The sequence below is a fragment of the Hakea prostrata genome, chromosome 3 (assembly GCF_041222555.1).
Source record: "Hakea prostrata isolate BN-2017 chromosome 3, UWA_Hpros_2, whole genome shotgun sequence".
Lineage (NCBI taxonomy): Eukaryota > Viridiplantae > Streptophyta > Magnoliopsida > Proteales > Proteaceae > Hakea > Hakea prostrata.
In genome coordinates, this window is record NC_142602.1 from 4,364,648 (window position 1) to 4,384,109 (window position 19,462).

At 36.5% G+C, this 19,462-nt stretch overlaps 1 protein-coding gene across 1 annotated transcript; it reads right to left on the reverse strand.

Annotated features, from left to right (window-relative positions):
* Positions 1 to 170: 170 nt before the first annotated feature.
* LOC149020165 (Glycosyl transferase, family 35) lies at positions 171 to 15,562 on the reverse strand. The gene is made up of 15 exons (XM_089148258.1): positions 15,190 to 15,562; positions 14,811 to 15,049; positions 14,620 to 14,721; positions 13,019 to 13,195; positions 12,524 to 12,799; positions 8,484 to 8,755; positions 7,465 to 7,582; positions 6,896 to 7,321; positions 6,604 to 6,756; positions 5,389 to 5,517; positions 5,001 to 5,237; positions 3,760 to 3,836; positions 2,271 to 2,457; positions 1,260 to 1,460; positions 171 to 393 (listed from the first exon to the last, which is right to left on the reverse strand). Exons 1-15 carry the CDS (start codon positions 15,404 to 15,406, stop codon positions 277 to 279), a joined length of 2,928 nt encoding a protein of 975 aa, XP_089004384.1. The 5' UTR covers positions 15,407 to 15,562; the 3' UTR covers positions 171 to 276.
* Positions 15,563 to 19,462: the final 3,900 nt, after the last annotated feature.

Here is a 19,462-nt window from a genome sequence, read left to right on the forward strand (position 1 = left end):
ATTAATGAAACCAAACCCAAACTCCGTCTAGCATTTTTCTTTCTTTCTTATGAATCCAAAAGCTAGTGAAATTTTTTCTCAATGATCGAAAGGATAAACTTTTATTACTGCAAGGAGTAGATACATAAGACTACCATCTTTAACGTACCCATCACTACATTTATTATTCCGTACTACCTTTGCAGCTCAAGCATCGAAGAAGTTATGTTACAAGAAACAAGGAAAAAGCAAACCTCCCAAATAAATACACTGTCAAGCCGACCGGAAATGAACATCCTAGGGTAGCTCAACAGGTTTGATGTTCCATATATCTTTTGCATATTCGTGGATTGTCCGATCACTGCTGAACTTGGATGAACCAGCTGTATTCAAAATTGACATTCTTGTCCATCTCTGTGTATAGACAATTGACAAAAATGTAAGAAATATATACATGATTCAAGTAATGGTTGCTCATGCTTTCTAGTAACGTTCACACACCAAGTGGTAAGATAAATTTGTTGTATTTATCCTACTACTTAATCATGTAAAACGTCGTCAGATTGTAAAACCAATGAACATGGATGAGCGTCCCCATAACACATGATCATAAGCACGTACGTATAAAGAGAACAAAAACAGACACAAGCAATGCCATGAGTCCATGACAGCAGCAGTCACAGAAGCTGCAGATCACGCATGGCTGAGTATGAAAACAGAACATTAAGTGCATAACATATTAACATGAATATGCATGATTGGTGAACATGAATTCTTTTTTACAGAAGCAAGACACAGAAGATGCAAATCTCACAAGGATGAGTATGAATGCAGAAAATAAGGAGCTTCTTACATTATTGGCATGAATATACATAATCTTTTCACTTTGATTAATTGGTGACAAGGAATTTTTTAATTTTAATTGCAAGGATTGCAAAAAGGTGAAACAGACATCAATTTCATACATGCGGATGTGCTAATGTTGTCATCCATGAAATTGCACACCTAGAAATATATCTGATTTCTGAACCACTGTGCAGTCAGATGCATTTCATTCTCTCGTAGACAGTGCTTAAGACAAGCTTGTTCATGCATATAGTTAGATAGGTGCAGGTTCATTGCATAAATTGCAAAGACAAACCTTCATGCACCTTCATGCACTTAAAGAATATCTTATTTATGAAAATCTTCATGCAATGGAAAAAAAATTTATAACTCACTATTTTGTATGAATGAGTAAATATGACCTTTTTTTTTAAACATCTGGTAAGCAAACCAACCTTTTGATCTTGGTAGGCCTCGTCTACTTTCTCTTGGCATTCCACGTAACTGGGGAAGTCCTTTCCAACAAGGAAATAATCTGCACGGCCATAACCCTCATTCCCTTCTAATGATCCCATAAGTTCATCATAGTTGTAGGATCCAAAAACACCACTTTTGACAAATGCCTTGACTTCTTCAAACCGAGGGTCTGGCACAAACTGCATACAAAAACAGATAGATCAAATATAGAGGATAAATTAGTGTTAAATTGAGGTTTGATGGCATTGTAGGAATCCAGACCCTGTATGAGTTAAGAGCACAAAAACAGATAGATCAAATATAGAGGATAAATTAGTGTTAACTTGAGTTTTGACGGCATTGTTGGAAACCCAGACCCTGTATGAGTTCAGAACAGTTTTCAGAAATCCTAAAATATCCTTTTAAGTAGTTTCGTGTCTAGTGGCAATGGCAGACTCACCTACTGTGGAGGCTTAAAGCAACCATTCAAAGTTTTATGGTACATACAATGCAACCATGGACAAACTTAGAAGTGAAAGGAGATTCTCAGCCTCAATGATCAAGTAGCTGTCATCTGATCCAAAAACTACCTAACCCACCAGGTCTTCAGTTCAAGTTTCTTGGTTTCTCCCTGCCCCCCGCAGAATAGGTAACCATCTATAAACTAAAAAAGCTGTCATCCAATCCCATAAGCTGGGACCCTTAGCCATCAGAAGAACAGCTCTTTCACTTGTAGGTCAAGATCAGCCAATCTTTTTGTGGACAGTGGAGCTCAGTAGGTATTAGAGAGGTCATATGGTAGGGCCATAAAAGTTGTATATTTGTATACAATGCTTCCATATACCAGTTATAAGATATGGGTGGTAGAGCATAAAGTCTTTGTAAGGCTTCTTATAAACCATGTTTAGTTCATTTTTGGCATGTGCTCAGTAAAACTCAATTATTTCACTCCTCTATATTAAGCCGGATCTGCAAATCAATCTTTCCCAGCCACAATTTGTATTACATACCTTGCCCTCGGCTCTTTCTTTCCTTAGTCCTGCAATCTCGTGAGCTAGTGCACCGAAGAGGAAAAAGTTTTCTTCTCCAACCTCTTCCCTTATTTCAACATTGGCCCCATCCAACGTCCCAATCTGGACACAGCCATTCATTGCAAATTTCATGTTGCTGGTTCCACTGGCCTCCATCCCAGCAGTACTGCTCAGGGGTAAGAGGAAAAGGGAAAAAAATTAAATAAATAGGAATTTAGGTAATATTGAACTTTGAAATGAACTTCCCAAACCTATAACCATGAGAACAAGAGGACTATTGACCAACAATGTCAAAAAATCATAAATGCAAAGACTCCGTACACTTCCATGAGGGGGGTGTGGAAATTGGCGGATAGAATTTCACCAATACCAAGATTGTGAATCCAGCAATCCAATGTGTTGCCATATTTAGATAAAACATCTGTAGCTTTTCTTTTTCAAATAACTCTTTTTTTTTTCTTTTTCCTTTTAAAAAGTTATTCTTAGATCTTATAATACAGGATTTTAATGCTCAAAGAAAACACAGGAAAGCATTAGTTTACAAGACGAATGAGAAATAAAATCCAGACCTATCCAGGTCACTAAACAATCATATATGCACAGAAATAAATAATGAATATATATTTAGACATCCATGTTTATATTGAGCTCGGTGACTTGTCAAAAAAGGAAAAAAGAGAATGTGAGTCCAGTGTTATGGCCAAGTGAATCAACTAATGGATCAGTTTCATCCAATAAAACTACAGTTTCAAGACAAGCAAAACGAGATTCAAGACAGATTCAGCCCCATGACAAAAGGCAAAAGAAAATGTTCTGAAACTAACCATAGGACAACTTAAGAATCAATTGAGTGTAATCAATTTATGTTTCGCTTATTTTTTCCAAACTCAATGCTAGCTATATCCCTTTTCTTAAGAAAGCAGTATTCTAGTTTTGAGACATCTGCAGTTCACTTGAGTAAAGTTGAGTGGTAGTAGTACCATCTGGTTACAGGATCTAATATTATTTTTGGGTGGTTGGTATTAAATATTCCCCCCCCCCCCCTTTTTTTGTTATCTAGGCCCAATGGTTAAGTTGCACTACTGCAAGCAAACCATTAGGTTGCAGGTTCAAACCATGGAAACAGCCTCTCTGCATAATCAGGGTGAGTACATTTGGTGCAAGTCAGAGCCTTGTGAACTGGGATTCTCTTTTCTATCTACCAGCTTCTGATGTATACCCAAGTAACAAACACATGATCTCAGATTGCCAAGTCTCTCTACTTGAAAAAGTAACCTAATCCAAGCCTTACAGAAATATTCTTAAAACCCTAATGCCACATTCCAGTTAGTGTCTAACAGTCATTCCGTTGAGCCCCTACATCACAGAAAAGGAGAGAGAGATTTAAGGAGGGGGTGGGTATGAAGTAGGACAGTAAAATGGTTCAGACCTATAACTGAAAGGTCTGGAACCAACATATTTTAAATACCTGATATGCTGAGAAAGCTCACTGGCAGGAATAAGCAATTCCGCAACACTAACATTGTAATCAGGGATGAAAACAACCTGAAAAAAAAAAAAAAAAAAAATAAAGACTTGGACAGTATTGCCAATCACAACCAACTCACACCAAGAAACTGATGCAAAAAATACAATCAATCATCCCAATCTCGAATGCAGCAACATTATATAACATCTTCTGGACTTTTATCCGTCCAAAATGCCCACAGTTCCAAACTACATACTAGAATTGTGTTGAAACAGTGAAAAATGAATTTCCCATACCAAAATAAACAGATAAGTGAGATTACAGATCACAATATACAGAGGCCAATTGGATAATCATCTAGATTTCAAGAATTAAAATTGCAATTTTTTCCCTAAAGGATAAATTTGGTCATGTTCTTTTTCTCTACATTCAGTTTTGTGTGCTTAGCAAGTTTACCTCTTCCCACTTAGTAATTAAGAATTCTAGAATATTAGTAAATAAAAAATTCATTTAGGAAAGACTGCCTCTGTTGTAACAAGGATACAAATAGAAACTATACTTCAGAAGAGAGAAAGGACTCTATAAAGGAAAAAGGGGGGGGGGGGGGTTGCATAGGTTCACTCGATACATTTTTCGTAATCTGAAAAAATAAATGACGAATACAAATAAAGATGTGACTCTGAAAATTTGACAGCATTAATGAAATAAAATTGTAGTTTTTCATGACCAAGAGTAATGCTAGGCAAGTTCTTTTCATCTCTTTTATATATCCTCAACTTCTTCCTATTCTTTGTTATTCATGATCAAGAGAAATGCAAGGCAAGATCTTTTCATCTCCTTTAATTATCCTCAACTACTTCCTATTCTTTTATTTCTTTCTTGAGTTTTTTAATATAAATCTTACAATGTGAAGGACTGGCATCTTCATTCCCCGACTAAGTTACTTTTTTTTCCCTAGGGACTTAAACTCTACTGATTTTCTTTAGTTCTCTTTTCTAACTCTTCCTTTTTCCTTGTACCTGCATAAAAAATGGTTCCGCCCCAGAGGGGGCTCCCTTCCTACGTTGTATAAAGGCCCACAAAATAATTTTCACCAATTAAGCATATCAATCAAGTTGGTCAGGTAAAAAGTTATAAATATTGCCTTAGTTTCAAAACAACATGCAAATTTTGGCACAATAAGAATTTTCAAATATTTCTACTGCAAGCAGCAACTCCTACAACCCAAAGGCAAAGCATACCTTCAATAAATCTCCTATTTCAGAATCATGATTCACTGTAGCCCCAACATCTGTTATGAATTTTACTATCCTCTTTGCTTGCACATATGTGGCAAATGCTTTTCCACCAAATATGCATACTCGAGGAACGAACTTTTCTTTCCTTTCTTTGGCACTCATTTCTTTCATCTTCTTGTAGCGGTAAACAATTCCCAAGATGTTCAATAATTGCCGCTTGTACTCATGGATGCGCTTCACCTGAAAATAAATTAAAGGTATCATAGGGAATCAACAACAGATGCAGTCTTTGTTTTCAAGATGGACCTTAAAGATTTTTACATAATTTTTTTACATGCAAGACCTATAGCATTAGAGGAAATCTAATAGGCTCTGTAGTTGCCAAGCTGACCTGTATGTCAAACATTGCATCAGGGCTGACAATATACCCTGTTTTTTCTTTTATTAAGGACACAACTTTCATTTTATTGCTCTTTTTTGCTGCCCTCCACTCAGCTTGTAGGTCTTCATTATCTGCAAACTACAAAAGATAGAAAAGGCTGAGTAGAGTAGAACAAATATTAAGTTAGGGTCCTCAACTGCCCCCTCAGGAATCCAAATTAATGGAGAAATTCAAAAGATAGAACAGGCTGTGGAACCAATATTAAGTTAAAGTCCTCAACTGCCGCCCCACACAAATCCAAAGAGAGGGGGGGGGAGGGGAAGGCCAATATTTCTAGCTGAACATAATAAAAAAATTTGGGTAAAAAGATGAAGATAATTTCAACCATGTAAAAAGTACTAAGAAGACACTAAAACAGAAGTAACCCTAAATATTGTAATTCTAGAAGCTCTTTCCAAATCCAGCTGGTACCACAACTAAATCATCTGAGTAGTCCAGGAAGAGGATAAAAAATAACAAGAACGAATATTCACCAGGGAAAGGGGAAAAAAAGAGAGGAATGGGATAGCAAAAAGTCCTCGTTTGTAAAAATCTAAATAGATTTTTCTCAAAAAGAAAAAGTCACTACAATGGAAATCAAAAACCAGAGAGGAAAATGAAAAGAATAACATGGGGCAGATATTGAATAATTTTAATAAAAAAAAATCAGTATCATAAACCACAGGAAGATGAGCCTTCTGATGCCCAAAATTCATACTGAAGAAATAATTACATGAAACAGGAAAAAGAACAATTTTAAAGTCTTTGACTTTTAGCGTATTTTTATCAAAATCATTGACACAGGCCACCCACTTCACAAAACAAACTTCTCATTAATTCACACATTGGCCAACTTAAGTTTCATTTCTCACTGGACAACATAAAAACAACATTCAAATAAAAAGAAGATGACATAATGTGTACCTTGACCAAGCAATTTGATGCTACAGTTGTAATAATCAGATGCAGTTTGCAGTAATAAATATTTGACATACATATCATATTAGCTTTAGAAGCCTAGTGCTGAAAGAGAAAGTCTTTCAAACTATTAAAGATCAATTTGTTTGAAAGGATCAGAAGAAGTCAACTGGTGGGGAAACAGGGGCAGCAAATAAAATTTTCTTCACTTAGTAGAAGTAAATAGACAGTATTTCTAAGAGTGATATATGCACAAAGGATTATCACCTTTTGGAGTTCTGCCAACTTCTCAGTGTCAAGGACCCAATCTTCTGTACCAACCCACTTGGTTATAATTTTACTCAGATCTGGATTGCAAAACCGGATCCATCTTCTTGGTGTCACACCGTTTGTTTTATTTTGAAATTTCTCAGGCCACAACTGCCAAAATGATGAATGTAAAAATCAGTGAATATACCTCTTAACTATTCTGGCATGAGAAAATGGAGCATAATTCTCAATGTCTACAGCAATCTTAGAAAAGGGAAAGTATTCTCAAAAAGCCTCACAGAAAAACTACCTTATAGAAGCCATTAAAGACCTCTGCTTTAACAATTTCACTATGAATCTCAGCAACCCCATTTACAGCATGGCCACCAACGACACAAAGATTAGCCATTCGGACAACCTTTGGCAGTTGTGGATCTGGTTTTAAAAATGCTAGTTGCTTCTTCTTTGGATTCTTTGTCTCAGATTCTTCTTCTTCTTCTTCACTGGATTTAATCTCTTCATCAGAACTTTCTACTGTTTCAGCAGACTCTTCAACTTCTTCAACAGAGGCTTCAACTTCTTCACTAGAATCAGAAGCAGAGCTGTCCTCTGAAGGAAATAGAGCTAGGACAGATGCTGGAAATTCAAAATTGTCTAAAATCCTCATCTCTTTCAGTTTCTTCTGTAGTAAGTCAATGTCCTCCATACCATTCTCAGCAATTATGGTATGAATTAGCTGGTCCAAGAACAAAAGGCAGAAGCAGTGCAGAACACATAAGAAATACCATACAAGGGAGTATTACAGTTACAAAAAATAAGAGTACGTTAGATATTTATATGAACTAACAAGAGGGATCAACATATTTCTTCTAACAATACCTCCTCATCGATCATTGCAATGATCTCAACATGCCGAGGAAGCAATTTCTGCATAAGCTCCAAACTCCATTTCTCCAGAGCCTCAGGTAGAACAGTGTGGTTTGTGTAAGCAACAGTCCTGGCAAATGCATAAGGATGATGACGAATTTCAAATACTGAAACTGGACAATAATACTAAGCTAAGAATATCAAATACTGAAACTGGACAATAATACTAAGCTAAGTACATTCTAATCAAGGTCGTCAAGCCGTCCCATTGTGGCAATGGTCATATTTCATTTACGTTTATTGCTTAGTTTTTTCTCTATCAGTGTTGGTTTTCTCAAATTAGTAAATTACTACTAGTAAGATAAATTTGCTTTGATATGGATTTGATGTTGCATAAATCATCACTACCAATGCCACGGGAGGTGCATTGTTGCCTATGCATCCCCACCAACACCTTGGGCCTCCTAGTCATCCAGACACATCTCCTACAATGATAAACAAAACAATCACTTTGCATCTGAAAGGTTAAATCCAATTGAATCTTTTTTTGAACTCTAGCAAGGATTTTGTGAGGTAAATCCCACCTAGCAAAAAAGTAACTTTTCAAGAGATATTGTAACAACAGGTGATTGTCCTGAACACTCTGTGAGCTATAACTGCATTATCAATCCATATTGTTGCAAGGGAAGGGAAGTTTTTGTTTTTGTTTTTAACTGTAATCATTATCTAATACGACGATATAAACTACTACTTTTTTTGTATCGTATATAAATTGCTTAACTTCTTACCATATTTAGCAATGATGTTTTTTAGATTGTAAAATTATTTCTATGTCAAATACATGGGACCAGATGCAAAGGAAAGTGAATAATTATACCACATATAGAATAACTTAGAGTTAGTAATATAATTATGCATGTAATGATTGCACAATTTTATTTTCAAGGCTTGAAAAATATGCTTCCCTCTAATTTCCCTAGCAATCAAATGGAACCATTGGGTTAACGTGCAACAACCACAAACTGAATTACCTTTGAGTGATATTCCAAGCTTCCTTCCACCCCATGCCTTTTACATCTAATAATATTCTCATCAGCTCTGGAATGCAGAGTGTTGGGTGAGTGTCATTCATCTGTACTGCAACCTTTTCAGGAAGTTCATCCCAGTTCAGAGACTCCCCAGATCTCCTCTCAAAACGAGCAATAATATCTTGAAGAGAAGCAGAGCACAGAGTGTATTGTTGCTTCAAACGTAGACTTTTTCCTTCCACTGACTCATCCCCAGGGTACAATATGTAGCAAATCTGATTCAGAATGAAGTAATAAATTGAAAATTACTTTTTATTTTTTACCCCTTTGACCTTATAAGGAAAGAACATTATTTTAACAGAAGAAGCAAGTCAGAAGCTGAAAATACAGTAGTTAATCACAAACAAGAAAAAAAAATAAAAGAAAACATGTAATGTAATGAACGTCATTGATTACAGAAAATAAAAGAGCTGTGTTCTTTGAAGCTCCTTCGAGATGGAAAGATAAAGGGAAGGAAAGGAAGATAGGCTTAAAAGAAGAAAGGAAAAAGAAAAGAAAAAAACAGTTCTTCACTTGGTTAGCTACTTGATACTAAGAGTTTCCGTTGCCACAGAAATTATTCTAGCTCTTTTGTGGTTAGCGGTGTTCTTTCTATATCCTACAATGTAATTTTACTTTCTTTTTCTTTCTGGCTTTAAAAGCTTGATTTCTTATAAACCACATTAAATAGGAACGCGATGTCCTCAAGGTAATGTGGTCAAATGAGAAAATTTTATTCCAATACAGCGTTTCAGGTATCAGTATCAGAACATGCAGATTGGGCAAGGCGGATTGGTATTGGTTGTGACCAATGATCTGACTGATATTTGAATCCTTGTTCCAGAGGAGCATTCAAAAGAAAAAAGGAGAAGAAGAAGGATGCCTTGAAGGACATGGGAAGGCCCAACCAGCCCAAGCTGGCTCCCTCAAGGAGCTAAAGAAGGAACTGACAGAACAGAAACCATAACGAATAAGAAGAAACAGCAACAAAAGAAGGAGAAGATTCAGAAAGAAGCTTAGACTATATAAGAGTTGAAACAGATATATCAGCAATAGTGGACTTAACTCAGTGGCAATAAACCATGGGACTAGATTATCAAGTAAAGTTCAGATTACAGCAATGGTGGGCTTATCTCAGTGGCAATGAACCATCAGGTCAGATTGAAAGTTTTATTTAATTGGAATTTATCAAGTCAAGTTCAGATTCCATGAGCCAGTTTTGGTAACTTTTGTGCATAGTCTACATACTAGAATTAATCTGTGTTGCAAGTTGGATATAAGTACTATTGCTATCTCATTCTTCACGTCCTTACTATTTATCTTATAGTTTTGCAGGCCTTGGGCCAGTGAGACTAAAGACCTTACAAATCCAAATTGATTGAGAAAAATTGTAGATAAAATACTGGTACTTGATAGGATATCAGTCTATGGCAGACAATTTTATAAGCATGTAAATGTTTCTTCGATTTTCAAAAGAAATTGTATGAATATCTTTCTCCTGGCTTCAAGGAATTCTGGTTCCATCAGAGTATCTGTTTGATGCAGGTCTGGAACCAAATTGGCCAGCTTCCCTTTGAAATCAACTTAAAGTTGATAAATATGGGTGTTGGGCCTTTGTTAAACAGGTTTCTGTGGTCATGGGCCTACCCTATGGGCCCATTAGTATTTAGGTCAAGTACAAAAATAAGTTCTTATTTTAGTTTAATTGGTCTAATTATGTAAATTCTGCCAAACTTTTTTTTTTTTTTTTTTTTGGATGAATGAATAATTACATTAAAGAACAGGAACAAAGAAGAATACAAGGTCTTTAAGAGGAAGACCAAAAGGAGGAGCTAAGACCCAGGAGACAACAATGAATCTGTTCCTTGGGGTATCATCAATAGGGGGATGGGAAAAAGCTAACAATATAGAAGAAACATCAAAATAGATGGCATTCCAAATCATGTCTGTAGAGCGGGATTTGGAAGTCCACATCCGAAGATTGTGCTCCCACCAAAGATGATGAATGGAGGCATAAAAACTAGCTTACCAATCCAATCACAAATGGAAGAGGCTAAAAAGTTGCACACAATCCAAGACCAATATGAGCAAACCCAAAAGAATGCTCGAACAGGCCAAATGGAAGCTAGGGCTTTTCTCTAGATAGATCTAGAGAAGGGGCAGGAGAAGAACAGGTGCTCAAGGTTCTCAGGACTATTCCAACAAAGGGTGCAGTTGGGATTTACTGGGATATGACGGCTAATAAGGAAGGATTGGGTGGGAAGAGCAAGTTGAGAGCTCTCCAAAGGGTAAGAAAATGGCGCGAGATGAAAGCTTTGAACCCGACCGAGGGGACCCAGGGGGGTTTAGAGTTATGGGCTTGAAGGATGTTCTAAGCTGAGAGGGTGGAGAAGGTTTTGGTGGGAGAAGGGAGCCAAACTGGGAGATCATTAAAAGAACTAGCGATTGAGGGGAGAGATTCCCAAACCTAAGTTATAAGGGTAGAATAGTCTTTTATGTTTTATTTTAGTTTAGATAATGTTTTAGTCAGTCTAGGATATGACAAAGAGTCCTATTTGAATTTGAATCAATATGTTGAGTACAACTAGTTTAAGTCAGTTTCCAAGTCCTAGTTCACTAGGACTTCCTACATAAGGCTATAAAAAAAGCCCTAGGCATGTAACATAGGACAGATTGAAGAAAATAGTTAATAGAGAGCAAGGTTTGTAAGGCTTGTCGTCAGTGGTAAAGGACCTCCATGTGATCGGGTAAGCAACCTAGGGTTTCTAGTTGAAGGATCCTCCTTTGGAAGTGCTTGTAGCCTGCCTCCACTTTTTTCCATCTCCATCATACCCCATTACAAGGCTTGTGTTATAGGTAATAACAAGTCAACACTTAATTACATTCCCCTTCTCACATCACCCTCTTTTTTATTTTCTTGAATTTTTTTTGAATTTCCGAATTTTTTAGAGACCCAAAATTCAACGTCATATCTAAGCCAATCTAACCATCAGATTTGTCCCAAACTAGGAACTTCATGCCCTCAACCCTAGTGACATTCCATCCTAATTTCAGCCCTATCCGATCAACCAAACCCTAGACTTTCCTATGCTTGTTGTTATCACACTATTTTCCCTCTAAAATAAAGAAACCCAATATCTCCCAAACTACCCATCCGAAATCACTAAAACTTGAAAAGATTATTCTAAGGATCAAATTATAATTTCCTTTGAAGTTTTATCCTATTCCCCTAAGTTTTCATCCCATCTCAAATCTAACCCATATCAATGAATTCATCAACCTCCCATGCTATGGGTTAAAGTATCCTTCATACCCTAAATATCCTTATAGTTTTATCCATCTATGTCCCACAACAAATCAAACCCCAAGCAGGGAATTAAAACACAATTGTTAGGAACCAATTGGGGAACCACCACCCATACACCCTAACCCCAAAATTTCAAGGAACCCTTTCTTGGTCCCATATGAGTTGGTTCTCTTAAAGATCCTGGAAGAACTGGCCCTCATTCACTGGCAACATCACTGCTGGTACGCCAATACAGTAGGGGCTTTATCATTGGGTTGGGTGCAGGTGAAATAGTATATGTACCTCGCAGCAATCTGCTGGTGTATTTGGAGTGAGAGAACACTCATACAAAAAAGACTAATTCTGAATCAGTCTATTGAGTTGAAACAAGGTAAGGCAGCTTCCCACCAGTTCTTCTAAACAATTCTATTAAACTTGACGAAGGCATTACCAAATGTAACGTTGCAACTGGTGAAGCTTAGGCTCCAATTTGTAATTTTGGCTTTGTCATAAACCTGCTCATGTAATACATATTTGTTGCGTAATTTGGCTCCTTTTTCAACAATATACTTTTACTGGATTGGCGAGCGTATGTATAGATAGAGAAATAGAGAAAAAGTGTGTGTGTGTGAGAGAAAGAGAAGAGAGAGAGCGACTGAAATTAAGCAGTGAATAATATTCTAACTTGAGATTTTACTGATCATGAATTCACACAAACCTTCTCAGCATTTGTATGTGCCTCGTTTGCTTTGGCATGCTCCCCAGCATTAAAGGCTGCTAAATCAAAATCATCTGATGCCACTTTTGTGGACCATAGTCGAAGGTTGATTGTAGTTTTGGTTTTATATCCAGGAATGGGAACATCATACGCAACAGCCTTTATATCTTCACCTCCAACCCAATGTTTCTTCCCATCTGATCCTGTGACAACCTTACCGTAGAACTTGATAGGATATGAAATATCATTCCTTACAATTTCCCAAGGATTTCCCATCTGCAAGAGTAAAACACCTAATTAAGTACGATAAAAGAAAATAAAATAAATAAAAACCTTAACAATATACGGAAGCATAACAACAGATATTGTTTTACTATTAATAGCACAATATAATGTAAGAATTCCTCTTCCCTCTACATGTTAAGACAATATAAAACAGGTAATTTAAAGCCAAAAGCATGCAATGTAGCCCATGTGGAAGATGATGAATCAAACCTCGAGCCAATTCTCTGCAACTTCCTCCTGACCATCTTTTGTAATTTTCTGCTTAAACAAGCCATACTTGTATCTAAGACCATAACCCCAGGCAGGGTAATTCAGAGTTGCTAGAGAATCCAAAAAACAGGATGCCAGTCGGCCTAGACCACCATTTCCAAGTGCAGCATCTGGTTCCTATTATTAACCCATCAACAGATGTGTTACACGCATAAAACAATAAGGTATAAGACCATAAGCATATTTATTTTCAGGAATTTGTTAAAGTAACTTCACTCAAATTGCTAAAGCCCGAGGAAACTTGGTTCTGATGGCAAGAAAGAAGTAAAAAAAAATGGTCAGCTGCAATGTTGAACCTAGTCATAAAGCATTTTATCGTTATTGGATTATACTTGTGTTGCTTTGGGACTATTGTGTTATTTATGGTGCTAATATCGTGACATAAAACAAGCATTTCACCCATCATAAGACTTAACCAAACATCTCATGATATGAGTTGTTCACAGAGCACTTTCTGCAGTGGTCCTTAACCGTATGAACATAATTTTTGCTTGGTATTGTTAAAAAATAACATTTGGCTATGAAACAAATTCTTTGATAGTGCGTGCTACCACAGTTTGTGGGTTTGAGCTAGCTCTAAGCTTGCAAAATTGTATCCACACATAGGGAGCGATCCCACTACGGCATAATGAGTTGAGTTCTCCAACCTTGACACACTACTATTCTTTGTGACCTTATAATTCTTTTTCTTTTTTTTAATAGCTTTAGTTCTATAAACCTTAGTCATTGGTGCATGTACTATTAATTGTAGTTATGAGAGCATCTCCACGGCATCCAGGCGCCTTGGATGCCATGGTCACATTGGTACCTTGGATGCCTTGTTTGTGTCGCCTTGCAATCTAGCCTCTCTTAGTCTCTTAAAACCTTGCACTGACTCAACACTGTGACAACCTTGCTATTAATTATACACACCCAAATGGTAGAGGTGTAGACCACACCTTGAATCTTACAATACATGCACCCTGATCAACCAGAAACATTCTGGCTATTAGCTCATTAGGAAAAATTCTCGGTAATTAGTGGTAGAGGATGTTTCTTTTATTGCCCTAAACTTAAAATACATCTAACCATAGTCTCTTAGGTAATACATATTCTAATTCCTCCAAATAACCCAAGCGTTCACCCCAGTATGTACTTATAGGTAGATATAAAGTGAATTGTATATTTAAAGAAAATATGAAATTGCGGAAGATATGGACATTTTAAATCCAGGGAAGTAGGAAAATTTTGCACTACTGGAATCAGAAAGTAGGTAAAGTTTAGAGGATTGGCAGAAATTTTACCTTAGCAGTAAACTAGTAATCACTATCCCTATAGGATTCCAAGTGACTTACTAAGTAGTTAGACAACGCAAGCACAGCCTACTTATCAATGGAAAATCAAAATTAATTAGACAGTATGGATAAATAGTTTATGTTTATCACCGCATTAGCAGATAAGTACAACACTTAAACAGTGCCATAAATTTCTTGTCCTCAAAATTATCATCCAAGCATGATATGGCCCATCAAATCATAATGGAGAGGGTAAACTAATCCGACCTGGTTTGCCACATTCTCTAGACTGTGACCAAGCCTCTTCAAAGCCTCCGCATAAGGGCCAGTGAGCTCCAAATTACCAATTGCATTGAGCAACGCTCTACCCTGCACAACACATGATACAATGACATTATCAAACGACTGCACGGTTTCCATTGAAAATAAATCATTGAGAACAAAAGATTTAAATAAACCTGTAGGAATTCCATAGATAGATAGTAAGCCTGTTTCACATCCATCTTGTCATAGTAGTCATAAGTCGCATTCCAATTTATGATGAGTGAATCTCGAACGCTATCCGCAGTTGCAAAGTAAACCTTAGGGAGATCCAAACGCTCCGGAGAGAACAACGGTGTAAATTCAGCATGATATTTGATACTTGACGCAATAGAGGCAGGATCAGGGGCGAAGGAATCGAGAGAAGTATCAACTCCTAAATCAAATTTAAAAAACAACAGCAGTCTCAACTTAGATTAGCTGAAGTTGATAACCGATCGAAATCTGATAAGGAGAATATATAAAGATCTGAAATCAGCAGCGAAATGAAAGAAAATGAAGTTAGATAAGATATACCTTCTTTGGTGACAGTTTCCTTCAATTTTTGTTTCTGGTCACTGGCAACGTTCCGGACAACGAGAGATCGTCTGAAGTGCTGGGAATTAGAAGTCCTACTGACAAACAGCTTGAGGTTGCTATTCCTGGAACTGAAATCTATGAATCTAGACATGGAATTGCAGCGTGTGATACCATTTGTTCGAGCAGAAGTTACAGGAAATGCTGAAGTCGCCATTGTTAGTCTCCACCGACCTGAAGATCACAGAAGAGACTCCAGACGATCCAACAGAAGAGAGTGAGAGCAGAGAAGGCGCTGAGAGTGACGGAGTGGTTTTTGACTACTTATCTGACTACAAGTGTAGCGTCCAATGGATCATTTCGGAGCGAAGGGTGGGAGTGAGGGATTTAAAAAGGAGTGAAAATATTTCAATCGTCCATCTCATCTCACACATGACGAGATATTTTCTACGGATCCGACAAATGCTGCCGAGTGTCCACATTTCTCCTTCGTGAGTTCCTTTAATTACGAAAAAGCCCGCATCCTTGATGCATGTGTTGAAAGAATCAAAGCAGTCGTCAACAGTTCCCGAAGAACTTTTCCCGCACTGAAGTACGCAAAATTTGGAGTTGTTGAAGTTCGTGATCTGGTACTTCAGGAGTCGCGGGCCTATGAAGAAGAGATTAATTCAACGGCTGTGATTTAAAGGTAAAGTGTTTAATATTACATCAGCTGAATCTGTCTCGGGTCACGTATCATCTTCAAGAGCCACGTGGGAATTTGTACTTCCTATTCCTATTGCGGGAATTCTTGTTTGAAGTTATGAGAGGTCCAACCTATGATCTCTTCATTAAAAGGTGTAGATTTTTTATGGTAAAATATGAAAGATTTAAGATTATAGTCGTTGAATCTCTCTATTCTTACGCATTATCTTCGAGAATCATGCTAGAGATACAGCATAGTAACAAATAAGAAAAGTTCCTACTGCAATTGTTGTACCAAGGCTTATTTATAATTGGTGACTAATTGAGAATCCAAAAATCGAAACCAACTACCAATTAATGGATCGATATATCTGTTGAAATGTCAACGTTAAAGTAAAATCCTATGTAGAGGCAATAAGACCAAATAGATATTGGATTCAATCTTCCATTCTTCCACACCTTTTATCTATCACATTAAATGAAAAATACATATATTAGGTGTTCATATCATTGGAAGTACTGCTTCTAATGGTTTAGCTTTGGACTACAACAGAGTTGGTTGGGTTAGGTCAAGCTCAAGCTTGGCCCATCGAAGAATAATCCAACTATGGCTCATTTTTGAAAGTTAGGTTATATTGACGTAATTGTGCCTAAATATGGCAGTCGAGGGAAGGGAGATATAGGAATTGAGCTCTTTTGTTGTGGGGGTGGGGGAGGAGAGGTATAGGGTTGGCCCAGGCTAGGGTGAAGAATAAATAAAAGACATGATGATACTTGATTTAAGACCAAATGTTATCAACCCTAAACCAATCCTAGGACATGGTATCTCATAATGCCAAAATTGAATTGAATAACAATTGGAAAAATAGATACGAAGACCATGCTTAAAATAGATGCATGGTCCCCATTAATTAAAGTAGGCTAATAAATTTCACAATGCCACCCATAACCTCTATCATGTGTAGTATAACCAAGGAAATGAAAAATCCTCTAAATGTATTTATTAATTCACATGCATTTGATGCATTTATTAATTCACATGCATTTAAGAAAATCCTAAATTTTTATTTCTTTTAATTTGCAAAAAAATTCATCGTAAAAGCCCGTCATAAGATAAAACGTATAAATACTCATGCAAGTCCCGTCTATAATTCAACTCCATCTTGCTCTAAGGCTATGCCTCATGCATGTTGGATGTAGCTAGAGCTTATAACTTTTAATATAAACTAATTCTCCTTCTCATCGCTATACTTCACTTAATTTATGTTTTTTCTACTCTCACGTAATAAATTTATATAAAATATTATAAATTTTTAAGTTTATTGAGATCAACTTACCATATTATTATTATTATTATTTTTTTAAATGTTTGATCAGTATATGCTTGAAGGATAGGATCAAGCCTCAATAGGTTTGTCCACAATTGAATTATGTACAAATCATATTAGAATTCGTGCAAACATCCAAATTATGAATTATGCCTCTTTTGAGTACGACTATTTTTCCATCAGGTCCACACACGAATAGCAAGTTAGCAACCAAACAAGAACGAAAGTCCACAAAGCAATAATAAAGTGCAAGTTGTAGGCAATGAACAAAGACATGTGAAATAGAAGATGAACATGATCCCCTCAACGTTGAATAGAAAACGACCTAGGTGTCTTGTTCTGGGTAGAAAGATCTTCATTGAATGGCAAAAGCCAATGGATATCGGTTACAAAGATTCAAAATACACGGATTGGAAACAGGCCAGATTATTCTACTTGACAAGAAGAAAGCCATCCTAACTAAGGCTCTTTTTTGGTATCAATTCTCATTTCCTATTATGTCTATTTAAAAGAAATAAGTACAATAATTCATTATTGGTCAATAATGAAAAATGATTTGGGGAATTTTGTCAAAAATAAATTATGGAATGAAAAATGAGTTTGGTGTCAAAATAAAAAATGATTAATAAATAATAGCGAACAAGTGATAAAAGAAGGAAAAAGTATGATTTTTATAAAAAATTATGTATTGACTATTTTACCATCATCTTAAGTTCCTAACCATAAAATTTGAAGTAAACTTTCTTTTGGTAATAAATTTTAAATAAACTTATAAATAAATGAAGACAATGAAATTCTCACCACAATTCATAATGGACAAAAAGTTTATTATGGATTTTATAAGATTTTCTATTATTGTAAGTAAAAATAAAAGTGATAATAGATACCAAATAACTTAAAATAATGAAAAAAACTTCATAATAGAGAATGAGAATTGATACCAAAAAGAGCCTAATAAGAAATGAACAATATCATTTCTCTCCCTGGGAACAAACAAATAAAAACCGAGTTGAATGGGTCACTAGAGCGTGAATGTCTTGTAAGATTGGGAATAGGTTCAGCGACCCATGGAAAGGTTTCCAAGTAAAGGGATAGCCAGTAGGTTTCTCCCCTTCAACCTTAAAGTTCCATTTTGTGGGTATCCAATTACCTTATTACAAAAAGAAAAGGTATCCAATTACCAGTCCACATATTCATAGAATCCCCCATCCCTACTTGCCATAGAACACCATCTTTTTACACTTTCAGGCCCATCAAAATACTTCGCCAAGCCCACGAAGGCCCATTTCCATTCATAGCTTCTAAATTGGAAGATTGAGGACAATATATAGCCTTGTAACATTTGGCACATAGAGAATTGTGTTCAACCCACAACCTCCATGCAACTTTTGCAAGCAAAACCCTATTATGTAGGATTGGATCTCGCAGCCCTATACCTCATTGTTCCTTAGATTGACAAAGTCTAAACCAAGATACCTAATGGATTCTCTTTTCCTCTCCCTTTTGGCCCCAATAAAACTGCTCATAACTTTCCTCGTTTTATTATGATGAGAAATGGGAAGGGAAAAATGGGTTGCTGCATAATTTGCCATCGAACTTGCCACTGATTTAACTAGGGTGATCTTTCCTTCAACCGATAGTAATTGATACTTCCAACCCTTGATCTTCTGCAAGTCTTGTTGAAGATTTCATTAAGAACAGCTTGCTTAAACACCCCAATCTCCGAAGGCAACCCGAAATATTTAGATTGGTCAGTTCCACAAGGGATCTTGAAGATCCTAGAAAATCATGCTTTGAAGCGCTTTGGTGTATTCAAGCTAAAAGTGAACATTGACTTCTTAAAGTTGACCTCTTTACCATTTGCTCTACAATATTTTTCTAGGCATTCCTTCAATGTAACTACATGATCCAACTTGACTTGATAAAATATGATGCAATCGTCAGCAAACAAAATATGGGAAATCGGGTGGTGCCCTATTACTCACCTTGATTCCTCCGATGTTATTTTGAATCTCCTTCTTTCTCATGATACAAAACAAGATCTGTGAACAAATGATAAACATAAATGGGGAAAGAGGGTCTCCTTGTCAAATACCCTTAATGGATTAAAAGACCATTTTGCCCCCCCCCCCCCCCCCCATCAACATGCAAAATATAGGATATTGAAGAAATGGATTTCATCACTAAGTTAACCCATCTAAAAGAGAAGCCAAGCTTCAATAATGCGGTTTACAAAAAAGTTCACTCCACCTTATCATATG

What these genes read in the sequence shown, in the direction of transcription:
- LOC149020165 (XM_089148258.1), bottom strand. Translation starts at nt 15,406, where the DNA reads ATGGCGACTTCAGCATTTCCTGTAACTTCTGCTCGAACAAATGGTATC. An exon ending in AGTTGGCAGAACTCCAAAAG is followed by an intron (nt 5,518 to 6,603) that starts GTGATAATCCTT and finishes TATCTTTTGTAG; the next exon opens with TTTGCAGATAATGAAGACCT. An exon ending in AAATAGGAGATTTATTGAAG is followed by an intron (nt 3,837 to 5,000) that starts GTATGCTTTGCC and finishes TTTTTTTTTCAG; the next exon opens with GTTGTTTTCATCCCTGATTA.